Source organism: Talpa europaea (assembly GCF_964194135.1).
Source record: "Talpa europaea genome assembly, chromosome: 11".
In the NCBI taxonomy this organism is placed as follows: domain Eukaryota; kingdom Metazoa; phylum Chordata; class Mammalia; order Eulipotyphla; family Talpidae; genus Talpa; species Talpa europaea.
The window spans coordinates 97,487,751-97,510,678 of record NC_140078.1 but is presented as its reverse complement, the minus strand read 5'-3'; the positions used below and the strand labels follow the sequence as shown (position 1 = coordinate 97,510,678).

Sequence of the window (22,928 nt, the reverse complement as noted above, 5' to 3'; positions counted from 1 at the left end):
GGCGGCTAAAGTCAGGCACGCCACGTCTCCAATCCGGCTCTGCCACTCACCAGCTGGTGACACCGGCAAGACACTTTCCCATCCCAGCGCCGCAGTTTCTTCAGCTGAAACTTGAGTCCACTAGCACCGACCTAGCTCACCCGACGGTGAGGGATCCGCACCCTTGGGCAGCCGGGATGCGGTCCCCAGCGAGGCCCAGCCGCACCTCCCGCAGGGCCCGCCAGGTGTCGCCTCGAGCGCGCGCCGCGCGGCCCTCCGGGGCCCGCGCCCTCGGGCGGCTCCGACACCCCACTTCTCGTCTCGGTGCCGGGCGTCAGGCTTCAGCCCGACTGTCCGCTAGGAGCGGGATTCCAGAGAAGCCGGCCGACCTGGGCGCCCACCTGTCGCTCCCCCTCGACTACACGGGGATGGGAGAATGTGCTGAGTCAGTTCTCCGGGTCCCGCCAGCAGCCGCGCGGAAGAGGGCGCCCTTTCCGGGAGCAGGACTGGTGAGTCCGGGGAAGGGGAAACCGGGGTGCAACCCACCCTCTTTCGGCTCCGGGCGTTTGGCCAGGTGGGAGAGACGGGGAAACAGGTTGGGTCGCGAAGGCTCTGGGCCGAGCTCTGATGCCTCCAACCTCAGCGTGTCCCTGGCCGTCTCCTCGCCCTGCCACTTGCGAGTCAGGGACGGGTGGGGGTCGAGGGGACTCCCCGAGCCCCCCACCCGGCTCCGCACCCCTGAGCCGGGAGAGGGCGCCGCGGGAGCGCGTGGGGCAAGGAGCGAGCGAGCGCTGGGAGCGGGCGGCCCGTCCCGTGGGCGCGGGGCGCGGGGCGGGCGCTCCGGGAGGCGGGCGGGGGAGGGGCGGGGAGGGCCGGGAGCAGGGAGGGAGGGAGGGGCGGGGGCGGGCGGCGGCGCCCCGCACTCCCCGCGCCTCGCACACTTGCTCCGGCCGCTCGCGCGCAGCCCGGCGTCGCCCCGCGCCGCGCTCGCTCCTCCCTCCCTCCTCCGCTCGGAGGCTCCCGCGCTCCCGGCGAGGCTCCGGCGCCCAGCGCGCGGACGGGCACCCGGACAGACAGCCCCCCGGACTCCTCGGCCCGTGCCTCCCGGGCGGGCTATGTTGATTGCCCCGCCGGGGCCGGCCCGCGGGAGCAGCAGAGCCCGGCCCGCGGCCCCGGCGGCCAGCGGGGACTATGAACCCGAAAGCGCGGCGTTGCCTGGGCCACCTCTTTCTCAGCCTGGGCATGGTCTACCTCCGGATCGGGTAAGGGCCGCTCGCACCCCTGCACGCGTGTCCCGGCGAACTTGGCGGGCGCGGGGAGGGGTTGAGCCGCCCGCGAGGGGCCGCCGGCCACCAACTTCCTTGGCTCCTCGCAGAGACTGGGTGGGTGCGCTGCGGGAGCGGCGGGCGCACAAAGGCTCCCCGCAGGCGGGCGCCCCAGGGGCGCGCACAGCTCGGGAGACCCAGGCAGGAGGACCGGCCATCCTGAGCACGTCTGAGTCTGGAAGCCCCCAGAACAGAGACAGCCAGCAGGGACGCTCCAGCTTGGGGTACTCGGAGGAGGGTGGCTGCTGCCGAGGGTCAGCCTCTCCCAAGGACCCTTTGGGCATAGAAACGGCAGGTCGGGCAGGAACGCGGAGCCGAGCTGTGAGCCAGGACCACGGCGGCTCCCAGGGAGCCCAGCGGAGGGGAACTCTACCAAGGCGCGGACGCCGCCGCTCCTGGAGACGGGGCGGTTCAGGAGGCAGGCGGGGCCGGGCTGTGCCGCGGGGAACAGGTACCCAGCGAGAGGGACGTTCGCTCGCAAAAACACAAACTGCTGCCCAGAACCAAGGCACCAACCTAATTTCCGAGGACCCTCAGACTCCCCGAGCCCTTTCTAGGCCAAGGGGACAGCGGCAACCCACCCCCACCCCACACACAAAGGTAGGGCGAGACACGGCCCGAGACACCCAGAGGGACCAGCGCAGAGCCAGCGGCTGAGAGAGGCAGGACCCCCGACCCCGAAAACTGGCCACCTGAGGCCATCACCGGGCTCGGCAGCTCGCCGAGTGCCCTCCCCGCTTCACCCCGGCGTTTCTGTGGAGGTGGGGCCTGGGGCAGAGCTCTGGCTGGAAGGTGGGAGTGGGTGGCCGGGACCGTCTTGAATCTGCCCTTGCAGGGCCGTCACCCTTTGTACTTGGGAGATAATGCCTGGGAGCCCGAGCCGGGGGCGGAGGGGGTGGCGGTGCGGGGATTGATAGGGGGTCTGGCAATACAGGGCCACCTTGTCAGGTTTTGCACAACCTGCCGCCCACCCCAGCAGGGAACCTGCCCCCGCTCCTCTTGCGGGGGCAGCTCTCTGCCAGGCTGCGCGGCCGGGGGTGTGCGTGGCAGGTCCTTTGTGTTTTGCCACCACCACGCCTCCCTTTCCCCACCCGCCTCTCTCCACTAGCGTCTCGCAGGTTGCCCGGCCGGGGCGGCGAGCAGGTGCGCCCTGTGGGGACCAGGCAACCGCTTGCCCCCGCCGCGGGCAAAGAAGCCACCGCAGGCGGGAGGTGCCGCCGCGGGGCTCGCGCGCTGCCTGCCTGCCGGTGTATTTTAAGTGTTATTGATTCGCCCGCGTCTGGGTAGATTTGCTTCCCCCCTGCTTTAATCTTCATCTTGGCCCGCGCCCCGCCGCCCCGCGCGCATCCAGCATCCAGGAAGCTGGTCGGGCTGATTGGCGCTGGCCGCGTGAGGCTTTATCTCCTTTTTAATTAGAAACGGGGCGGAGGGACCGGGGAGGGAAGAGAGAAAGGGAAAACAACAGAAAATAACCTCCCCTTAGCTGCCCTGCCCGCCCGCCTGCCAGACCGGCTGCCGGCGCCACCCGGACTTCATTGGCCCCGGGGCCCAGCTGCCCCAGGGGGAGGGAGCCCCGAGGGCGCCGGCCTTCCCCCCGCGGTCACCCTTAGGGGCGGGGATCAGTCCAGGTCGCGAGAAGGAGCAGCTGGGTGGTTGGGGGGCAGGCCCTGTGATCCCTGGGCCTTGAGATCGCCATCTGTAAAATGGGCCCAAAGGGTCAAGAGCCAAAAAGGTTTTGTAATTCCCCAGATGTGATTGGTTCCTACTCACTGGCTGCCACAGTCTTATTTTACTTGGGTAATTCAAGTGACTCAAACATTGGCCTCATCTAACAATCAGATCTGATAATAATAACTACAACAACAGCACAATTATTGAGGACTTACTATGTGTCTGACACCTTCCAATCACCCTCCATATTTTAACACATTTATTTCTCCCAGGAGCCCTATAACGTGAGGACCAGTTACCAATATTCTTACCTTAGGGAGGACAGAGATGGGACTGAAAGTAGCCGAGGTCACATGGCCAGGAAGTGAAGGGATTTCTTGGTGGTCTGCTGGGTGTTCGGGGCCTTCCTGACGTGTGCCCAGGATGCCTCTACCCTGGCTTTATCTTTTTGGACCACACTCCTTCTTTTCCTGGTTGTGGCCAACACCCGAGCTCTGTGTGAGTCTCTCAGAGGCTGAGATGGGTGAGCGGGTGTTCTGCTGGGACCAGCTCCTGCTGGCCTCTGGGTCTCAAGCGCTGTGAGCCTTGGGGTTCACATATCTTTTCATGATATGTGAAATGATTTGAGATAGGGCGCTTTCTGCCCTGTTTAGGGCTAATATTTGGGGCAGCACCTGTGACTAGCCATGACCCTCAAGAAGTGGGGGCTCTTATTCTAAGCAAAGTGAGGTATCAGGGGTGAAGTCTCCTCTAAAAATACTCTTGATGTATTTAAAGGTATTTAAAGGATTTCACAAAAGGAAGATGGGTCACCTTGGTTATAAAGGGAGGGTTACCTGTGCTGTCAGGATTACCACTGGAGCCTGTTGGGGGTTATCTTGATATTAGGAAATGACCCCACCCTCAGGCCAGATACCCAGGAGTCACACTGACGCCTCTCTTTCCCTTGTACCTCCCTCAACTCCACCCTGCTCATCAGGGTGGCAAGTCTGGTTCACTCCCTTTGCAGCCACCTCCACCACTGCCCCCAAAGCTGCTGCCCCCTCTGAATTGCCTGCTCTCCCTGCTGCTGCCCTGCCCCCCATAGTGATGGGAAGGATAGGTCTATCCATATCCTTTTTACCACCCTTTGATGCACCTGAGAAAATTCTAGACCTGAGCTAGATCCTCTCCCCTTCCCCCAAGCGACCTGGCTCCATTGGCTTCTGTGGGTTCTTTCTGAAGAACAATGAATGGTGATTGGAACCAAGCTTGTTCCCCTCCCAGGAGTTTGCATTTTTCTGTTCCCTCTACCCAAAATATTCTTCCCCAGCTCTTCCCACAGCTTCTCTGGCCATTCAGGTCCTTGTTCCACTGTCACCTCCTCAAGAAGACCCTTCTTGAAGATGTGAGCCCTCTCCCTTCCCACTCAAGCCCACCCCTGATTGCCATCACAGCATCCTGGCTCACCTTCTTCACAGTGGGCACTGGTGTCTGCAACGGCCAGTTTCACACTTCATTTGTGACATATGCATGTCTCCCTCCAGGCTTCTGGAAGACAGGGCCTGCCTCTCTCCCAGCATGGCACCTGGCACATACAGGTGTGCAGTGTGCATGTGTGCAGTGACTAACTCAGGAAGCTAGGACTCTGGCCCAAAAGGAATACACAAACTCCATTGGCATGCAGGAAGAAAATACTAGAATGTCTATTTATAATTGCTTTTCAAAGTTTCCTTCCTGCACCCTTTTGGTAAAAAAATGTATGTATACATCCAAGAAAATAAATATAACATGTGTGAAGAGTTTTTTTTTTAATGAACACAGGTGTGCCCACCAGCCCTATTCACCTTTGCAGAGATGTAGAGATGACTCTGACACTGTATCAGGTGTCATTCTGCATAATTTTAAACTTCATCTCACTTGACCCCTATCATAAATACAAGGGAGCTGTCTCCATTCATTTCCCTTCATGCTTCTGACATACAGCATTTTTTTTACCTCTCAAAGGAAATCAAGCCTCAGTAGTATTAAAGATACACATCACACAAGTGTGGTGGATTATAAGTGAGATACATGGGTTGGGAGTGCAGTATCAGAAAGGTTGGGAGAGCCCCTCCTGCGAGTAGTAATGGGGCTAGTGGTCAAGGGTGGTCACCCAAGGAGAGCCTCTCGGTCTTGCCCCCCACCTTGCTAGCCTAATGCTCCCTCTCTCTGTGTCCCCTGCTCCAGCGGCTTCTCCTCGGTGGTGGCTCTGGGCGCGAGCATCATCTGTAACAAGATCCCAGGCCTGGCTCCCAGACAACGGGCGATCTGCCAGAGCCGGCCCGACGCCATCATCGTCATAGGAGAAGGCTCACAAATGGGCCTCGACGAGTGTCAGTTTCAGTTCCGCAATGGCCGCTGGAACTGCTCAGCGCTGGGGGAGCGTACAGTCTTCGGGAAGGAGCTCAAAGTGGGTATGTGCTCACCCTGACACCCCATGCCATTTGCCTGCCCTACCCGGAGGCCTTACTCTCAGAACCACCTGGGACCCCTCACCTGTTCTGTGAATGGCCCTCAGTGTAGGCTCCTGCAGTACACAGACTTGAAATCAGGTCTTCACTGAGGAGTTTGAAGCCACATCACCCCATCTATTTATGGCAAAGTTGAAAACCAGTCACCAAACACTGGCTGATACAGCATTGATGTCATTTTTAAGTTGAAGCCCCAATTTTAAAATGGTCTGTTTCACCTAAAAATACAAATTTCTGGCTTCTTCTTGAAAAATTGGCCAATTTGCCAATGGGTTACATATGTGCTCACCTGTTGTAAAGGTGTGATGCTGAGAATGTGGCTTCTTTTAACTGGAGCCCGTGTAGCCCACTCACGGCCTCAGTCCCCACTGCTCCCTAGTACTACCCCACTCCTTTATATGACTCCCTGTGCTGTATGGGCTTCTGACTTTGAAACCCCTATTTCTTGGGAATGATGTATTATGCTGACATGCACACACACGCAGATATACACACACAGACGCGTGCTCAGGGTTTAGGCCCAAGAAATCATGAGAAAAACCTAGGGTAGGGAGAGCAGTGTTGACATTGGGAAGCCTTATTGGTGTGGGGAAGGCTGCGTGTGTATGTCTTCTTGCTTATGTGCATCTGGACTGGGTCGTGGTGGAGAGGACAGAGGTGTGGAACCTGCAAGCTCATGAGCTGTGAACTTCCCTGGAAGTCACATCAACCTCGGGTCTGGAGTGGTTGACCCAGCCTGCTCAGCTGCTTAAAGGGTGCCTGAGTTCTTCATCTCACTCAGCCCCAACATGAGCAAATCCAATGGGTATTGAAAATATACACCCCAAATCCACCCACTTGTTCGTGTCCTCACTTCCTCCCCAACACCTCTCCGACCTGGTCATCCTATAGGACTATCCTTTGTAACTGAAATCGCACATCACTACCCTGCTTACCATCCCAGGGAGCTTTCCCCTTGCAGCAGAATGAGATCTCAAGGGCTGCCTTCTGCCTGCCTGGCCCTGCCCCACTGGCCTCATCCTGTGTCCCAAGCGCTGGGAGCTACTCTGGAAGCTCAGCCCTCTCATTCCTTCTGCCTCAGCTCCTTTCCTCAGCTCTGGACCCCTGAGCCCCTGTTCTCTATGTTCAGCATCCAGGTCTCCTGGAGCCTCCCTATGTAACCCCTCTAAAGCTAAAGTCCCCTCTCACCTGGGCACTGCATCCCACCCCACCCAGGGGGAGGGCCAGCTCCATGCGGGTTGGGGCTCCCCTTCCCCTTCACCCCTGAGTGTTTTCTTCCGCAGCCATCTTGGCAGGACAAACAGCACCATCTCAGTCCTGCAGCGGGTCTTGTTACCTCACCACATTCTGCCCTCCTTGCCATGTTCCCTACTACTCACACTGGGACAGCAGGTTCCCAGGTTCAGGGGGTCAAGGCAGGCCCTGTGGCCTCCTCCTAAGCCGTCTACTGACACACTCTTTGGCCTTCCCCATAGCTTTGTGGTGAGAATTTTGTCTTCCCCTTTTTCTTCTTCTGCCCAACCTCGGCTCACTTTTCAGGTGGAGAACTGAGGCCCTGAGAGAGATGGGGACCGCCAGCCTCACTGGGCGGCAGCTTCCACACTGGGCTGCAGTTTAAATGCCTGAGATCCCCATCTTATGAGCTTCCCTGCAGCACCTGTGGCTGGACAGTGCAACATCTGTCAGGCCAAGTCATAGGTTAGGCTTTTCCTCCCTGTGAATGGAGAGTGAAGGAGTGACAGGACTTGACTTCGGGTTTAGCAGCGTGACTGTAGCTGCTGGGAAGAGAATAAACTGTGGAGAGGCAAGGGTGGGAGTCAGGAGTCTGGTCCTGTCTTCCAGGCAGGGGGTGACAGTGCCTGAGACCTAAGGGATCACTGTGAGATCTTCTTTGGAAATGAACTTCTGGGGCAAAGGGAAACTGACAACCAGAAGGCCATGTAGGAAGGACTTAGCCTGGTCTGCCCAAGCTTTGGTTGTGGTGGCTGTGGGAGCAGAGGAAGAGGAGGTCAGGATGACAGCCTTGACATTCTGAGAAGTCACCTTCCCCTCAAGCCTCAGTTTCCTCAGGTGTAAACATGTAACCTGCTCAAGGACACCAAGAAACAAGGCTCAAATTTAGACTTTCTGGGTTCTTCATCAGTGCTCTAACCCCCACAGGAAGGCCTTTTTCTGGGAATGACCCACCAACAAGGGCTGCCTTTTGGGGTGAGGGATCAGGAGTATAGTCTGATTTAGGGAGCTTGACCATCTCATCCATACTCTGGACAGCAGGGCACATCACCTGCCTTTCTCAGAAGGTCCACCTCACACTTCTGCTGATGTCTCATTGGCCAGAAACTTAGTCATGTGACTATACATAGCTGCAAGGGAAGCTGGGAAATACAGTCTTTCATTTAGAGTAGCCACAACACCAGCTCAGGATTTGTGACTGAGGAAGAAAGAGGAAGGGAAGTCCAGGTGGGCAGCTACCCCTGATGGATTCTGTGCCATGCTGAGATCTGAAGTGCTCCACCCCCTCCTTAACTTCCACTCTGGTCATCAGCTCTCCCTGTGCTTTGTGACTCTCTCTCCTCTCCTGAGTGTTCCAGATCTCATTGCTTAGGTCTGAGGAGAAGGCCATGACAACATATGATGCCAGGCTCTGTTAGAAGCCAGAAATTGAAACCCAATTTAAGCAACCTCAGGTGAGAAGGGGGACTTCTGTAGGTCTATATAATGGAATGTGTAGTCAGGCATGATGCTAGTTTTTAGTATGGCATGAACAGAGGTAGCCCTGGCTTCATCCACCCCACAGCTGCCTCTTGGGCCAGCTAGAAGGCCATTGAAGCTCCATCACCACAAACTCCATGTTAAAATCCTCTAGAAAGGACCTTAGCCTTTCTCTGGTAGCACCTGCAAAAGCCCTAAGGTTTGTCTTGATTGGACCAGCTAATGGGCTTGACTTTTAGTCCTGTGTCCATCCCTAACTAATCACAGTGCCCAAGGACAGCAGTACTTTCGTTGGCCAGGCCTGGGAGCCCCACCCAGGCCATCTTTCAGGGGAGAGAGACAGCTCTCAAGTCTGTCAGTCTGTCGGGCTGCTGTACAAAGAACCTCAGGCCAGGTGACTCAAACAGCAATTCTAGAAGCTGGAAGTCCAAGATCCAGGTGTCAGCAGCTTTAGTTTCTATTGAGACCTCTCTCCAAGGCTTGTGGGATGTCCCTCTTCTTATTGTGCCCACATGGGGCCTTTCCCCGGGGTGTGTCCATGTCCTAATCACTTCCTATAAGAATACCAGTCAGATTGGATCAGGGCCCACCCTATGGTTTCATTTGGGTGTGGTATGTGACGCCACAGCAGCTTTATCAACTGCTACCCAGGCCCCATATTGTCTTTGGGACACAAGAAGGCATTTGCCATACCCCCAGATTTTCCTTTTCTTAAATAATACAGTGAATCCCCTCTGAAATACAACTAGAAGGAGGATGGGTAATTGACATCCACCCTCCTGCACCCGCTATTTGTCCTTTCCAAGTGGAACTTTCTCAGTCTTGTGTTTCCCATTCCTTGCTTGTCTGTGTCTAGTTTAGCATATTACTATATATAAATTATAGAAGTAAATTACTGGGCTTGAGTTATATTTAATTTTTGTAAAGAAAAGGCATCATACTCTATGCAATTCTTTAGAACTTACCTTTTTCATTCACTAGTAATGAAACTCACTTATTGTTGTTGTTGATATATTTCTGGTCACAACCTAGGACCCGTGCTTTTGGTTGTGGGCCATCGCATTGTCACTAAGCATTTGCTGTCACTCAAAGTACCACCATGTCCTCCTTGTGCATGCATTTCTCTTGGGTCTATACAGAGGGACTCACTTCCGGTTGTAGGGTATGATATCAACCTGATTTCCACAGTGGCTATGCCAAGGGCCACTCTGTCATCCAGCAGTGTTGAACCACAACTTTGCCAACACTTGGGATTATCTGTTTTTGCCTAGCAAATGGGTATAAAGTACTATCTCACTGTCATCTTTTTTTTTTTTTTTTTTTTTTTAAATAGAGGCATGCTTTATTTATTTGTTTGCTGGTTTTTTTTTTTTTTTGTTTGTTTATACATGCACTGGGTACAGTCAGAAGCGCGGGAGGGTGAGAGAATTCACCAGAGCCAGAGCGGGGAGCAGAGCAGGCAGAAGGACTGAAGTACACTGCTGAGGGGAGCAGCGGGCGGCAGGAGAGGTCTGCGCGCCATGTGGGACCCTCCTCCGGTGGCCGGGGAGCAGCCGGGGATCGAACCGGCGCCGCAGAGGCCGCGCGCAGCTTCGCAACCCAGCGCTCAACCGCTCCGCCACCGGGGAGGCCCCTCACTGTCATCTTGAATTGTGTTTCCATGAGAAGTGAAATGGTTGAAATCTCTTACTATATATTTACCAAGTGCACATGTTTATTCCTCCAAGTTATTCACGTTGCCCCTTTCTCTGTTGGACCATGTGTTCTTCACTTGACTGTTGTGGCTGTATCATGTGACGGCACAGGGGGCTGGGTTGGGTCAGGCAGCATCCCTGGGAGAGTGGGTTCCTTTGGAGCTTCATGCTCCTGGCTATCATCTCTTCATTGAGGGTCTTTGGGGTCAGGGATTCAGACAGCTCTTCCTCCTACTTGAGCCCATTTGGTCTTATCCACCTGCAAAAGGAGGCATGTCCACCTCCATCTCAGACTCAGAGCCAGGTGGGGGCTGATCATGTGGCTGTTTTGTGGCAGGGCTGAGATGGGCAGTGGCTCCCTGTTGCTGGAGAGCTCTGTCTGTTTGGGTGAGCTGCCAGATCGGAGATCCCCAAGGATGTTGTGTACTTGTGATCCTCGTCTTGTAGAGGTGCTGTGGGCTGTCCAGCACTGCCTTGCTGATGACCCTGCATAAGCACATTACCTTTCGGACTTGTATTATGGGAGTGCCACACAGCCCACCTAGCCAGGGGGCAAGACCCTAGTACCTGATGGGGTGGGGTTCTCAGGGGACATCTCCTCACTCCTCCTGGGGGGCCCAATTACCCATCATATCTGAAGACGAGCTCTAGGAATGGGGGTTCACACTCTAGAATTTATTCTTGGTGCACATAGATTGGGGACATCTGGGGAACAGGGAGAAGCTGTTGGTACTGTTCTAATCTCTGCTCACTGTTTTGCCTCTACATATGAAATACACCCAGTCTGCCCGCTTCTCACACGTCCATGTGTGGGATGGCTCAGACCTCCAGCTCATCAGCCTCCCCAGGAGCTGGTTTGTCTTTGCTGCCACTTCACGGCTCCTGTTTGCTTACATGTGCTGTGCCATGTACTGGTGTGGGCCTGAAGCTACCTGCTCACTTTTTTTCCTGGCTTCCCCATGGGCCAGCTCTGGCCTTTGACCAAACGGGGCTGAGAACAGTAGGGTGGGATTCCTCTCTCCCCATGAGGCGCTCACACCCGCTCCTGGCTCATGCCAATCTTCCTTGCGTCGTGGCTGGGGTTGTTATCAGTGTCTCTCAGCCAGAAGGACTTGGCGGGTATGGGGACAGTCTTCTCCCTGCCCCAACTCCTTCTGGAGCTGCTGTGTGCTGGTGGTGCCTGCCCTCTCCCCGCCCCCGCTGCATGCAGCCTCCGCTCGGATGCCCCTCCAGGAGGCTGTGTCACAGTGGCGAAGTTTCCTTCTTTTTTCTGGCTGATTAACATTCCATTACATATCTGCAGTCATGCATCGCTTACCAGAGGGATACATTCTAAGAAATGCGTTGCGAGTGATTGCATCATAGAATGTATAATCATTTACGCGGACCTGGGCTGGTAGCTGCTGCCGCACCCCGAGGCCCCAGGACATAGGGCCCTCATCCACCTTCACTTATGTGACCTGGGCTTAGGCGAAACAGGCTGTGCAGACCTCATTTCTTGATCCAGTCATCTGCCGTGGACACTCAGGCCATCTCCCTGTCTTGGCCTTTGTGAGTAACGCTGCAGTGAACATGGGTGCAAGTATCTTTTCAAGATAATGAGGGTCTTTTCCTTCAGGTAAATACCCAGAAGTAGAATCACTGGATCACTTGCTAGCTCTGCTTTCAATTTTGAGGACCCTCCACCCTCCGTTGTGGCTATTCCAGTTTCTGTTCCCACAAATACAATATTTTAATTAGTTTTCCCTGGCTGCCTTTGGTTGAATTCATGTAAGTTAAATGCTCATGGGATCACACACTCCACCTCTCCATTCCCCCTTTTATTCATTTATCCATCCTATAGATGTTTGCTAGAATCTTCCATGTGGTAAGCCCTGGTGAGATTCAGATAGATCAGCTATGGGCTCAGGGCTCCCTGTCTGTTGGAGAGATGTGAATTTGGGAGTGAAATGTGCTCTGGGGATCTGGAGGACGAGGAGCAGGCACTGGGCAGATGAGCAGGCAGACTGCAGGGACCTGCCCCCCAGGGGTCACCTGCAATGGGCTGGCCCACAACCCAGGCGAGGAGGATGTGACAGGGAGCGGAGCAGCTGGGAAGGCTTGCAGGTGTGGTCCAGCTGGGAGCTAGAGCTATCTGGCTCAAGGGTGTGGGGTGGGAGACTGGAGAGAGATGCTGGGAGCCAACCAAGCCCCTGAGGTTTCATGTGCCAGACTTTGTGTGGCCTGGAGGGGAGATGTCGGGGGATCTTCTCTCCCCTGAGTCAGGGGACAGGCAGGATGTGGGAAGAGAACCAAATTCTTCGTACATACAGAAATTTGCTCTGTCTCCAGCATTATCGCCAACAGAGAATGGTGATTTCCCTCCATGTGCTCCAGGGGAGGGCTACATTCTTTTCCAAATACTCACGACCTCCTGTTTGATACTCCCTGATCGGAATTTTTCCAGGGATGGGCACAGATGACCTGGGAGCCAGGCCCTGGGTCCACCCTCCTCTGTCTACAGGCCGGGTTCTTTGCTGCGTTCCTGGGCTCCCACTCGCCTCCCAGGTCTCCACTTCTCTTGATCACTTTAGCAGCTGCCCTCTTCCCGGATGAGGGGCTGGGCCTGGGTCTCCAGCTGGGATTTGGGCACCTCACAGGACTGGCTCTGGCCTGTCACCATGCAGGGTGGTGGGAGTGGCGCCCAAGCCTGGTGAGCTCGTGACTGCGCGGAGGCCCTGATCTGAAGACCTTTCCAGGGAGAGACAGAAGCAAGGGGCGGGCCAGCTCCGCTTTCTCTCTGCCATTTCTTTATAATACGCCATCTTGCCTGAGCAAAAGATCTATTCTTTCCCCATTCTTGCTTAGAACGCAGCTAACACAGGGCTTTTTGTCTCGTTTGCATTTTTTTTTGCAAGCCTCAGTTCATCCTGGGTTTTAGCTCTCCTGACACTATTCTTTGAGATGAGCCTTTTGTTATAATGTTCTCTTTCCAGCTTTCATATGGTAGACAGCTAGACACACACACCCTTTTACACACGTATTCATTCATTCAGTGTTGGGACTTTCTGATAAATAATCCAGGTCCCTGTGACCAAGTGGGAAGAGGCGGATAGTTCAATTCGGCACAAAATGAGAATGGCCGGGGGGCCGGGCCACAAGCCGAGATGGGGGCTTCCAGGAAGGCCAGTCTGAGGGGGAACTTTGCAGCTGTGTCTTGAAAACAAAGCCTCAACTAAGAACTGCTGCTTATTGAACCCTCACCAGGCATGGACCCAGCCTATCATGTGCTTTGGTTTATTTAATCTTCCTAACAACCCGAGGGGCAGGTATTTTATTATTCCTGTTTTAGACACGGGGAAACTGAGACCTGGAGAGGTCAGTTAATTCACCCAAGGTGCTGCCCCTGGGAGGTGGAGCCAGGGTGTGAAACCAGGTTTATCAGCCACCAGGGTCCTTCCTCTCACCGGACAGGTGGGAGAGAAGGGGTGTCTGCAGGCTGAGGGAGCAGCCTGTGCAAGGTGCGTAGGTGGGAGGGGTAGATGGAGACAGTGGCTAGGACGTCAGCACAGCGTCCCGGCCTGTCTGCCAGGAAGAGAGACCCTTGAGTGGAATTGAGGCAAGAGAAATGGGCAGGGATTAGGGGGATCTGTACACACCTCTCCTCTTCCTTCCTGTGAGCCTGCTACCTTAGCCAGACTCAGCCCAGACACTTGCTCCGTGCACCCCCAATTCTATTCTCCCTGTTTTACATCCAAAGTCTCCCTCATGCCTCTGGATGGGGGCAGCCAGATGTGGCATTAGCAACCCGGAAGGGCAGTGAGCCACTGTGTCACAGGGCTGGCAAAAGCAACCCTTTTCCATCAGTATATTTTCCAAATCATCATATATTTCAGCTAGTGTCACGACAGATTGCTCACTCTCTGACCCGTTGGCTTTAAATAGCAAAAGAAAAAAAAAAACAACAATGCACTTTGTGGTTTCCAGTAAGATACCGTAAATACACCCAGATAATATCCCGGTGCAAGCCATTCAGTGGGCCGCACAGGGCGGTGGAATGGAATCTTTTGGGCAGGCTTGGACATCAGTTTATTTCCTCTCTACCCTCCCGGATCATTATAGAGTAGGAATGCTGGGAGGGCGTCAGCTGGCTCCCCATTTTCATCTCAGTGATAACACCATTTTTTAGAGCACCTCTTCTAGGGGGCCCAGGAGCCTTACACTGAGGTTGGCTTTATCTCCATGGTAACTTGGCAGTGTCCTCTAGGTGGGTCCCATTTCACAGATGGGGAAGCTGAGACTCTGGGAGTTCTGGTTCAAGGTCACTCATCTGGATAAGGAGAAGCTGGATAAGTGAACTCCCTGGAATCTGAGTTCTGAGCTGAAACCGCCTGGGCTTCTGGATGGAAAATTTACCTGGAGATGTGGGTGGATTTAGAGTTAAGGACAAGGTGGAGGAATGAGGGCAGGGAGTCTTCTCTGGGAACAGGAGACCAGGGCTTCTAATCCCCCTGATCTTGCTGAGTCACTGGTGACCTTGGGCAGGTAGCTCAGCTTCCATGAGCCTACTCTTCCCGGAGGACCCCTCAGTGACATGATTTTACTACCTGCTTTCCTCCTCCCAGGAAGGCAAGGCTATGTCTGAATGTGCTACCTCCTAGTTCAGTGCCTGGCACATAGTAGATGATCAAGAAATATCATTAAGTCAAGGAACAGGGTGCAAGCCTTGGTCAAGAGAGCCAAGAGGAGGCCAGAGGTGGATGGAGGTTTTGCCTTTGCTTGTGGCCTGAAGAGAGAGGTGAATGATCAGGGCAGAGAGCAGTCGGGTCTGTTCCTGGAGGGCACATAGTCAGTGATGGCCAGGCCCAGTGCCCACTGTCCTCCAGCCCCACGTGGGAGATCTAGGCGTGTGCCTGGACTAGGGGTCTGCAGGACTGGAGCGAGGACCATGATCTCGAGGCAAGACAGTGGCTCAGGCTCTGGAGCCGGGCTGACTGGATTTGTTTGAATCTGTGGCAGGTTACATCACCTCTCTGGGCCTCAATTTCCACATCTGTGAAATGAAGCTAATGACCACCTCCATTGCAGGCACGGTGCCAGGAGTGAGTGAACTGATCTCCACTGGGCGCGGAGAATAGCCGGGCGCGGTGCACGCTCTGCTTGTTAAGAGCTGTGTGCCATGGAGCGTGCCATCTCATAACAGACCTCTCAGGGCCCCCCTTGCAGAGACCTTGAAGGCAAATGGGATGGCATTCAGGAAATCACACAGCTGGAGGGGCTCTCTCAGGCGGAGAGACGGGTCTTGCTGGAAGCACTGAGCATGGTCAGGGCCCAGGGGGATCTTCTGGAAAGGTGGACTTTGCATCCTGACTGTGCCTGAACAAGTCATCTCTTTGAGCCTCAGTTTCCCCCTGCTGCTGCTATTTTACAAGGAAACTTTCCTCAGAGTGGGGGGGGGGGTGGACTCTAACATGCTTGTTTCCTGAGAGAGATTTTAAGTTTCCAGCCTCCTTCTCTGCCTTCTTCCTGCCATCAGACCATGTCCTCAGCCTCGCAAGACGGCTCATCTGACTCCCATGGGTCTTTCACAGGGCTTATTGTTAAGTTTTACTTGATAATCATTGAATGGCATCTCAAGAGAAATAAAGACATTCTGATATGGTTGCTGCCTTAAGCCAAAGGAGCCTCTCTCAGCCATGACCTTTAGATGCAGCGAGGACCCAGGCAGGGAGGTTGGGTGGGGCTGGGCAAGGACACGGCCAGCTTGGACCCACTATTCCAGCTCCGACTGGTATCTGGGTGGGTGGCCTCAGTGAATCACTTTACCCCTCAGAGCCTCGGTTTCCTCATCCTTAAACTTGTGAGGAATGGTGTCTGTCCACCAGGGCTATTGTGAAATGCCATGCAGAGCACCAGGCGTGGGTCTGGTGCCTAGTAGGTGCTCAACAGATAAGGCTTTCTTCCCACCTTTCCCCCCCACCCCACCCCCACCCCCAGAAGCAGAGCACTAAACCCCATGCCTCTGGCCCATTCTGTGCTGACACCCTGTGCCAGCCTTGCTGCCTGAGCTGGGGCGCTCAGGCCCTGCACCTGCCTGGTTGGAGCCTGCCTACAGGCTTATTGTCCTAAGGAAGACCTGAGCAGCCTTTTTCAGAGCACCTAGCGTGGAGCCTGGCAAGTAACCAGCACTCCCTCAAGGGCACGTGGCTGTCGGCCACTGTTTGGAGCTTTCTTTCATCCATTCAGTTATTTATTTGAAAGCTATTTATGGTGCACCTACTGCGTGTCAGGCCCTGGGGACACAACAGGGGACATGACAAACTGCTTTCTAGGAAATTATATTCTAGAGAGCCAGTGGAGGTGGTAGGTGTGGTGTTAGGAACAGACAATAAACGAGTCTTAAATGTCAGGAGAGCTGTGCAGAAAACTAAAGTGGCGAGTTTTTCCCTGCACATCCCAGTACTGCCTGTAGGTCATCCCAGCGCCCACTGCCTTTTACTGAAGCACTGTCTACATGCCGAGTGATATTACTTCCATCTGCAGAGGTGGTGTTAACAGATAAGGAAATGGAGGCTCAGAGAGGTTAAGTGACTTGCCTAAGAGCATACAGCTTCTAGCAGGGTGGGAACTGGAACTCAGTTCAGTTCATTCACTCATCCCTCAGGTGTAATGGTAGAGGGGGATTGTAAACAGAGGGAGCAAGACAGCTGTGGGTCCTGTCTCTTTGTGAGCCCCAAATCTGGCTGGGCAGATAGATGCTGGATTAGCCTCACCTACTTGCTTTGGGGTGAGGCTGTCTGGTCCTGCAGGGCATCATGGGGTGGGAAGAGGGGAACGGGACTCAGCAGTACTAGCAATAATTACAAAGCAGCTGGGGCCGACGCTCACTGGATGCTCACTATGTGCGGGGGGGGGGCCTTGTCTGCGCCCTGTCCACTCAGTGGCCACGCTGCATGTCCCATAATGCCCACCACACAGAAGAAGAGGCAGAGGCTTAAAGAGGCCTCTTACATGGTGGCTGCAAGCCTAGGGCAGTCTCCTCAGTTGTCAGTGGCTTTAACAATGAGTACCTGGGTCCTGGGGACCTCTGAAGGCAAGAATAATGGTCTCTCAATAACAGGGCGGTAGGGGGCAGAGGTAAAAGCTAGTTTGGCAGGGAGGGGAAGGCCATGGCCCGTATGAGCCTTCACTCTGGCCTGCGGGTCCACCTTGAACTCAAGGGGGTTCAATGTGTCTGGGGTGCAGCTGCTTTCCCCCACCTCGGTGGGTAGCTTGGAGTTATGGCTCAAAACAGAAGCCATTGTTCTGCTGTTGTGCTTTGTTGCTTGTCTGGCCCCGACCACCTGCATCACCTTGCACTGTGCAGGGGCGCAGAGAGACCCAAGGACTGGATTCCATCATCGACTGTGTGGTAGAGCCATTGCACAAAGAATGACCACTGAATGGGCATTGGCTTCTCAGCCCTCCCCATCCTGCCCTCCTCCTGTGGAGGAGCCTTCCAGAAAGGCAAGTCTCAGATGACAGGCCAGATGCCTGGACCCTTCCAGCATTTGCATATCCCATTCTTGGTCTAATCAAGGGGACACAGTCTCCTTTCAGTTGCTGGAGCTTGCAAGTACTGCCCCATGCACCTTGGAGTCCTCCCTGGGCACAGTTCTGGGGTCGCAGGGGATACCCCTGCAGAGGTCATGTCTGCAGCTCAGCTCTGCTACCCACCGCTTGGGTAGCCTGGGCAAGTCAGACCTTTCTACTGGCCTTAATATCTACATCTGCAAATGAAAATAAATGGAGACTCCTACTCCTTACCTGGCCTGGACTCGGGGACCTCTTCCTCCAGGGTGCTGCCTTGAACCCCACCCACTCTGGCTATAAGAGCAACCCTGTTTTGAGCTCATGTGGCTGGCACCACAGGGCCCCCTACAGAGCGCATGGTTCATTTTCATCCTGTACAGTTGACTCTGCTCTCAAATCCAGTTTGAGGCCCAGAGAAGCTTAGCGACTGTAGCAGCACTCCTGTACCCTAGCTACTCAGTACCCTCCTGCTCCCACTAAAAACCCCAGAACCATCCTGCAGGGCCCTGGCAAATCCTTCTGGGTAGTTCCCAGTCTCCCTGCAAGACCATTTCCAAACATCTGGGAAGACCTGTGGGAAAGCCGCGTCTCAGCGCCTCCTGCATCACCCCATTAAACCTTCCTATTGCTGTGCCTGCTCCTGTACCCTGGCATGGACTGTCACCCTCCTTTCCCCAGCCCCTGCCTCCCCTGTCAGGCGGAGGACACACATATCCCAGGTCCCAGCTTCTCTGACAATGCTCAGAGTGTAGTGAGGGGGCTACAGAGAGGAGATGGAGATGAACCCCTAAAATAGCAGCTGACACCCACCAGTAACAATCAGGGCCAGAGGACAAGAGTTCTGTGTCAGGCAGCTGCCACAAGCCTGGTTCAGCGCTGCAAAGAGCTTCACAGGACAGACTCACGGTCTTCTGTGATCACCATGAGAAAGGTACTCTTGCTGTGCACCTATTCTACGGGTGAGGAGGCCAAGACACAGGGAGGGTGGTCAACTGAAAGTCACTGGCATCAGGACCCAGGCCCTGGCTCCGGGGACTGTGCCCATGGTAGGTGTTCAAGAAATGCCATCTGTTGCCAGCTGCTGTGAGCCCTGTGCGCATGCAGACTGGGCCCATGTTGGATGTGGCCAGGAGTCGGTTGTAACAGAGGAGTCCCCTCATCTGACTTTCCACTGCCCAGTTGACTCCCCCAGGGCAGTCGGTGACTGGGGATTGAATGGTGTGCATGTCACAGAGGTGCTCAGGCATCGCTGTCACCCCTAAGATGGGACTTGGTGGTGAGGGATGGATGCCGTGAGCTCAGCATCCTTCTTAGGCAAGGCACCCTGGGCCTGACCCCCATCTCTCTGCTCTTCTCCTTGCAGGGAGCCGGGAGGCTGCCTTCACGTACGCCATCATTGCTGCGGGTGTGGCCCACGCCATCACAGCTGCCTGCACCCAGGGCAACCTGAGCGACTGCGGCTGCGACAAGGAGAAGCAAGGCCAGTACCACCGGGACGAGGGCTGGAAGTGGGGTGGCTGCTCTGCCGACATCCGCTACGGCATCGGCTTCGCCAAGGTCTTTGTGGATGCCCGGGAGATCAAGCAGAATGCCCGCACTCTCATGAACTTACACAATAACGAGGCGGGCCGAAAGGTAGGCAGCCAGGGAGGGGAGCCGGGCGCTGCGGCGGAGGTACTGCCCCTGGCTCACTGTGGCAATGGGTGCTGGCATCCAGGGGCAGGCCATAGGGCTCTGCCTATCACCTCTTCCTGCCGAACTCTGGTCACATTGCTGCTGGTCAGGATTTATGAGGTTGAAAAACCAAACTGTTAAATGAAAAACAAAATGAGAAGAGGGATAGATGCGAACTCTTCTCCTTGAGCCCATAAAATCAGCTGTGAAAACTATAGTGTGGGGAGAGGCTGAGGTGGATTCAGTGGGGTAGACCCAGTGGAACAGCTGCCAGGGCAGCCAACATGTCCCTAGTCACCTTAACTAAGATCTGGAGCTCAAAATAAAGGAGATGATTGTTCCCTCTTATACTGCCTCCTTAGCTGCTCCTGAATTCTGGGCTCAGTTTAGAAAGTCAGGGCTGTTCCACAGGATGTTTCTGATGGAGGTGGCTGGGATAGAGAGGGTCTGGCTACCCCACCCCATAGGATTTGGCTGTTTTAGGGAGCAGATGGCTCTGTAGGTCCAGAGAACAGAGTGAGGGCCCATGGGTTGGGGGATGATCTGGAGAAGCAGGGCCTGTCAGCATGTGGACCGGCCGTCCCATAGAGAAGCAGACTGAGTTATAAAAGCAAGAGTGAGCTGCCCATCCCAGGAAGTATTTAAGCAGAGGCGGCTTGACCAGGCACCTCCGGCCACCCAAGTCAGTGCTGCTTGATGCAGGCCGCAACCTGAGGCTGGGAATGGGCTCTGTGAGGGATGAAGTACTCCCAGCCCACCCGGGGACCCAGGCTCGGAGATGTCAGAAGACACGTCAGGGGGCTCTGACACTGGGTGGAGGTCAGAGCCCTGTGATGACAGGACACATGCATGCACCTCTGGGGGCCACAGCACGGCACCCTTGGGGTTTGGGCAGGAACGTGAAAGATGAGAACTGGGAATCCACACAGGGCTGCACTGAACCCTGGGTTGCCAGCCCCAGCTCCCTCCCCTGTGGCTTCTAGGGAATGTCTGCAGAGGGTGGGGGTGGGTGTCAGAGCCTCTGGTTTTACACTCAGCTTTCGATGTGCCACCGCATTGTTTTTAAGTCACCACAAGTCACCAGTAACTCAAAAAAAAATGAAAAAGGTGGCCACAGACAGAGGCTTACACGTGTGTCTCCCGGCTGAGGGCAGACGGAGAGTTGTCCGTGTGGGTGACAGACTAGGTAGTCCCGTGCTGCTCAAGTATGTGGCGGCAGGCCAGCCTCTGGCCCTGACCGTGTCAGCTCACTGCTTCCTTATGGTGCTGCACCGCTCACATGACAGGTGAGGAGGACATGGAAGCACAGAGCGGCCAGAGGGAGGCAGAGCCAGATGCCAGCCCAGCACCCGATTCCCTGAGTTGGCGTCTCTGCACCCCACATGCCCCTGCGGCACAGCTGCCGCGGGCTGCCTGGGTTCAGATCCAGGCTCTGTCACTCATTCCGTCCCAGGAAGGAAGCAGAGTTGGCAGCCTGTCCTCAGCGCTGAGGTCAGGAGGGAAGGAGATGGGGCAGGAGCGAACTCACCCCAGGGCCTGGCACGCAGCTAGCCCTCCACACAGGCGGGTGTGGCTGCCGGTCATGCAAACACGTGTCATGTGGAGGGGAGGCTATCTGGTGAGTGGTGTTGGGGGTAGCTGCACACCCTGGAGGGGAGCAAGGTCTCCTGTGTGCAGGCAAATGGGAGGGATCAACTGGCCCTTCCTCCAGCCTTCTTGGGCTCCCCCACCCTCCTGCCTGCTCTCCAGCCTCCTCCACATCCTGTGTCAGAGCCTTCCAGGCTGCCAGTGAGTCACACAGGCAGGGCTGCTCACCTGGCCTGCCCCAGGAGGATGTCCTGGGGTGAGTGGCAAGGCCCTGCCTGTCCAGTCCTGTGGCTGGGAGCATGTGCCTGGGGCCAGCGCCCTCCTGGGTTCTCAGCTGTCGCTCCTTCTGTCTCTGTGGTCAGACCCCTTCTTAGGGTAGAGGTCATAGGTTATAGGCTCCCTCCTGCCCTTGCAGCTCTCACTCCCTGAGGGCAGATGGAAGTGAACCTCCCAGCCTCAGTTTCCTTCTGAAGCTGGTCTCAGCTACCTGGTTGGGGGCACTGTAAGAATGAAAGATAAGTGTCTAGTCTGGGGTATGAGGGGTGGTATCTTCCAGTGGGGCAGGGTTGATGAGTTACGGCACTCTCGGGTGAAGCAGACTCTGGTGCTGTCAGAGGCCCTCAGACCTGCCCCAGGAGGCTCCATGGAGGGAGGTCTCACTGGGCAGAGAAGAGGTGAAAGGCAGCCCCGGATGGTGTGAGGAGGTGGGGGGCCAAAGGCCCAGAGCTGGGAATTGAGGCCAGTTCAGACTGAGTGGTCTGTGGGTCCCCAACGGGTGACAGCAGCTGAGATGCCTGCAAGGTCAGCTGCCAGGGCAGGGACCAAGAGCCCGTTTCTCCTGATCTTCCTATGGCTGCCTCCTCCTTCCCGTTCAGGTGTCGGCTCAGATGTCCTCTCCTCAGCGAAGCTCCCCTTTGATTCCTTCCTCACCTTTTCTTGGGTATTGCTTTGTTCCAGGGCTTTCTTCCCTCCTCTGCCATAAGCCTGATGAGGGCAGAGGTCATGTGCATCATTCACAGCTACCCCAGAGTCTGGCACGCAGAGGTGCTCTGTGTATCCAAGGAGTGAACGGCCGAGTCCCTTATGGTTACGAGGAGCCACTGCTGCTTCTGGAGAAGGACAGGGCGGAAGACAGAGTGAGGCTGTGGGTGGGGGGCATGGGGTCTGGGCAGAGTGCAGGCTGGGCCTGACCCGAGGACTCGGCCAGGAGTGGCTCTCCCAGCTCAGGGAACCCAGTGGTGGGAAGCTCCCCACTTGCCCGGTGCCACTCTGGCCAGGGAGGCCCCTTGAAGGTGGCTTTCTGGAAAGTGCTTTAACCAGGCACTCTGTTTTCCAAGCCAAGAGGTGGAATTTGGGATTCCCCACTGTACCCAGGAAAAGCCTGACCAACCACCAGTTCCCTTTGTGACTGGAGGTGGAAACCGAGGCCCAGAGAGGCCTTCTGCTCAGCCAGAGAACAGAAGGAAGGTGGCCTCGCAACCTAGCCTTGGGCTGGCCAGACCCTCACGCCCTTCCGAAGGGTTCCTCAAGGCCCAGTACATGCCCTGGGGTGAGTAGGATCAGTGTACATCAGTGTGCGTCAGTAGTGAGTTCACCCTTATCAGGGCTTCAGTTTCCCTGTCTGTCAAATGGGACGATGACGTTCTACTTGTTTGGCTCTCCAGGTCCCAGGTCAGGGTCAGGGCCAGGTGAGGCAGATGGGGGGACCTCTATGATCCTGCTGTACACCATCGATTCGAAGGCATGCAGCCCACCCCAGAACCTCCCCCACAGGCAGCCGTGGGCCCCACGCACGGTGGAGGTAGGGAACCGACAGGCACGAGGAAAGGGCCCAGCCCGCAGCCACTCTTGGCTGAGCTCTTGGAAAGGATCACAGATGTGTTTATCACTGGCTCCCTCGCTCCTGCTGTGAGGAGACAAGACTCAACCTGACCGCGGGCTCTGGGGCTTGTTGGCAGCTGGCTGGAGAGTAAAGGAGGGGGCAGGGAAGTCAGGTAGGGGGTGTGTGCACAAGGGGCAGAGGTGGCGGCAGACCCCATGAGGGGACACCCAGGGCCTATCCTCTGGGCTGCTCCTGGGGCTATCAGGGAGCCCACCAACTCACCTGGCACATGGGGGAGCCTGAAAGTCTCCGGTCTGGGCCCAGCCCAGGTGGAGCCAGGCACTCACCTGCAGATGTGGGACTAGGGGCTGGGAGGTGGGGGCAGTGCTGCAGATGGGGGGCTTTCCCCTCCCCCTCCCTG

General features: G+C 55.8%; 1 protein-coding gene across 1 annotated transcript in view; it reads left to right on the top strand.

The window, feature by feature from the left end:
- Nucleotides 1-1,170: 1,170 nt before the first annotated feature.
- The window catches only part of WNT7A (Wnt family member 7A), a gene marked incomplete at both ends in the record, with an annotated part of 48,586 nt that continues 26,828 nt past the window's right edge, over nucleotides 1,171-22,928 (top strand). Inside the window, 3 exons of the mRNA XM_084248439.1 lie at nucleotides 1,171-1,241; nucleotides 5,184-5,410; nucleotides 18,788-19,059. Of these exons, the coding sequence (XP_084104565.1) occupies nucleotides 1,171-1,241; nucleotides 5,184-5,410; nucleotides 18,788-19,059 (570 nt within the window). The remainder of the gene's footprint in view (nucleotides 1,242-5,183; nucleotides 5,411-18,787; nucleotides 19,060-22,928) is intronic.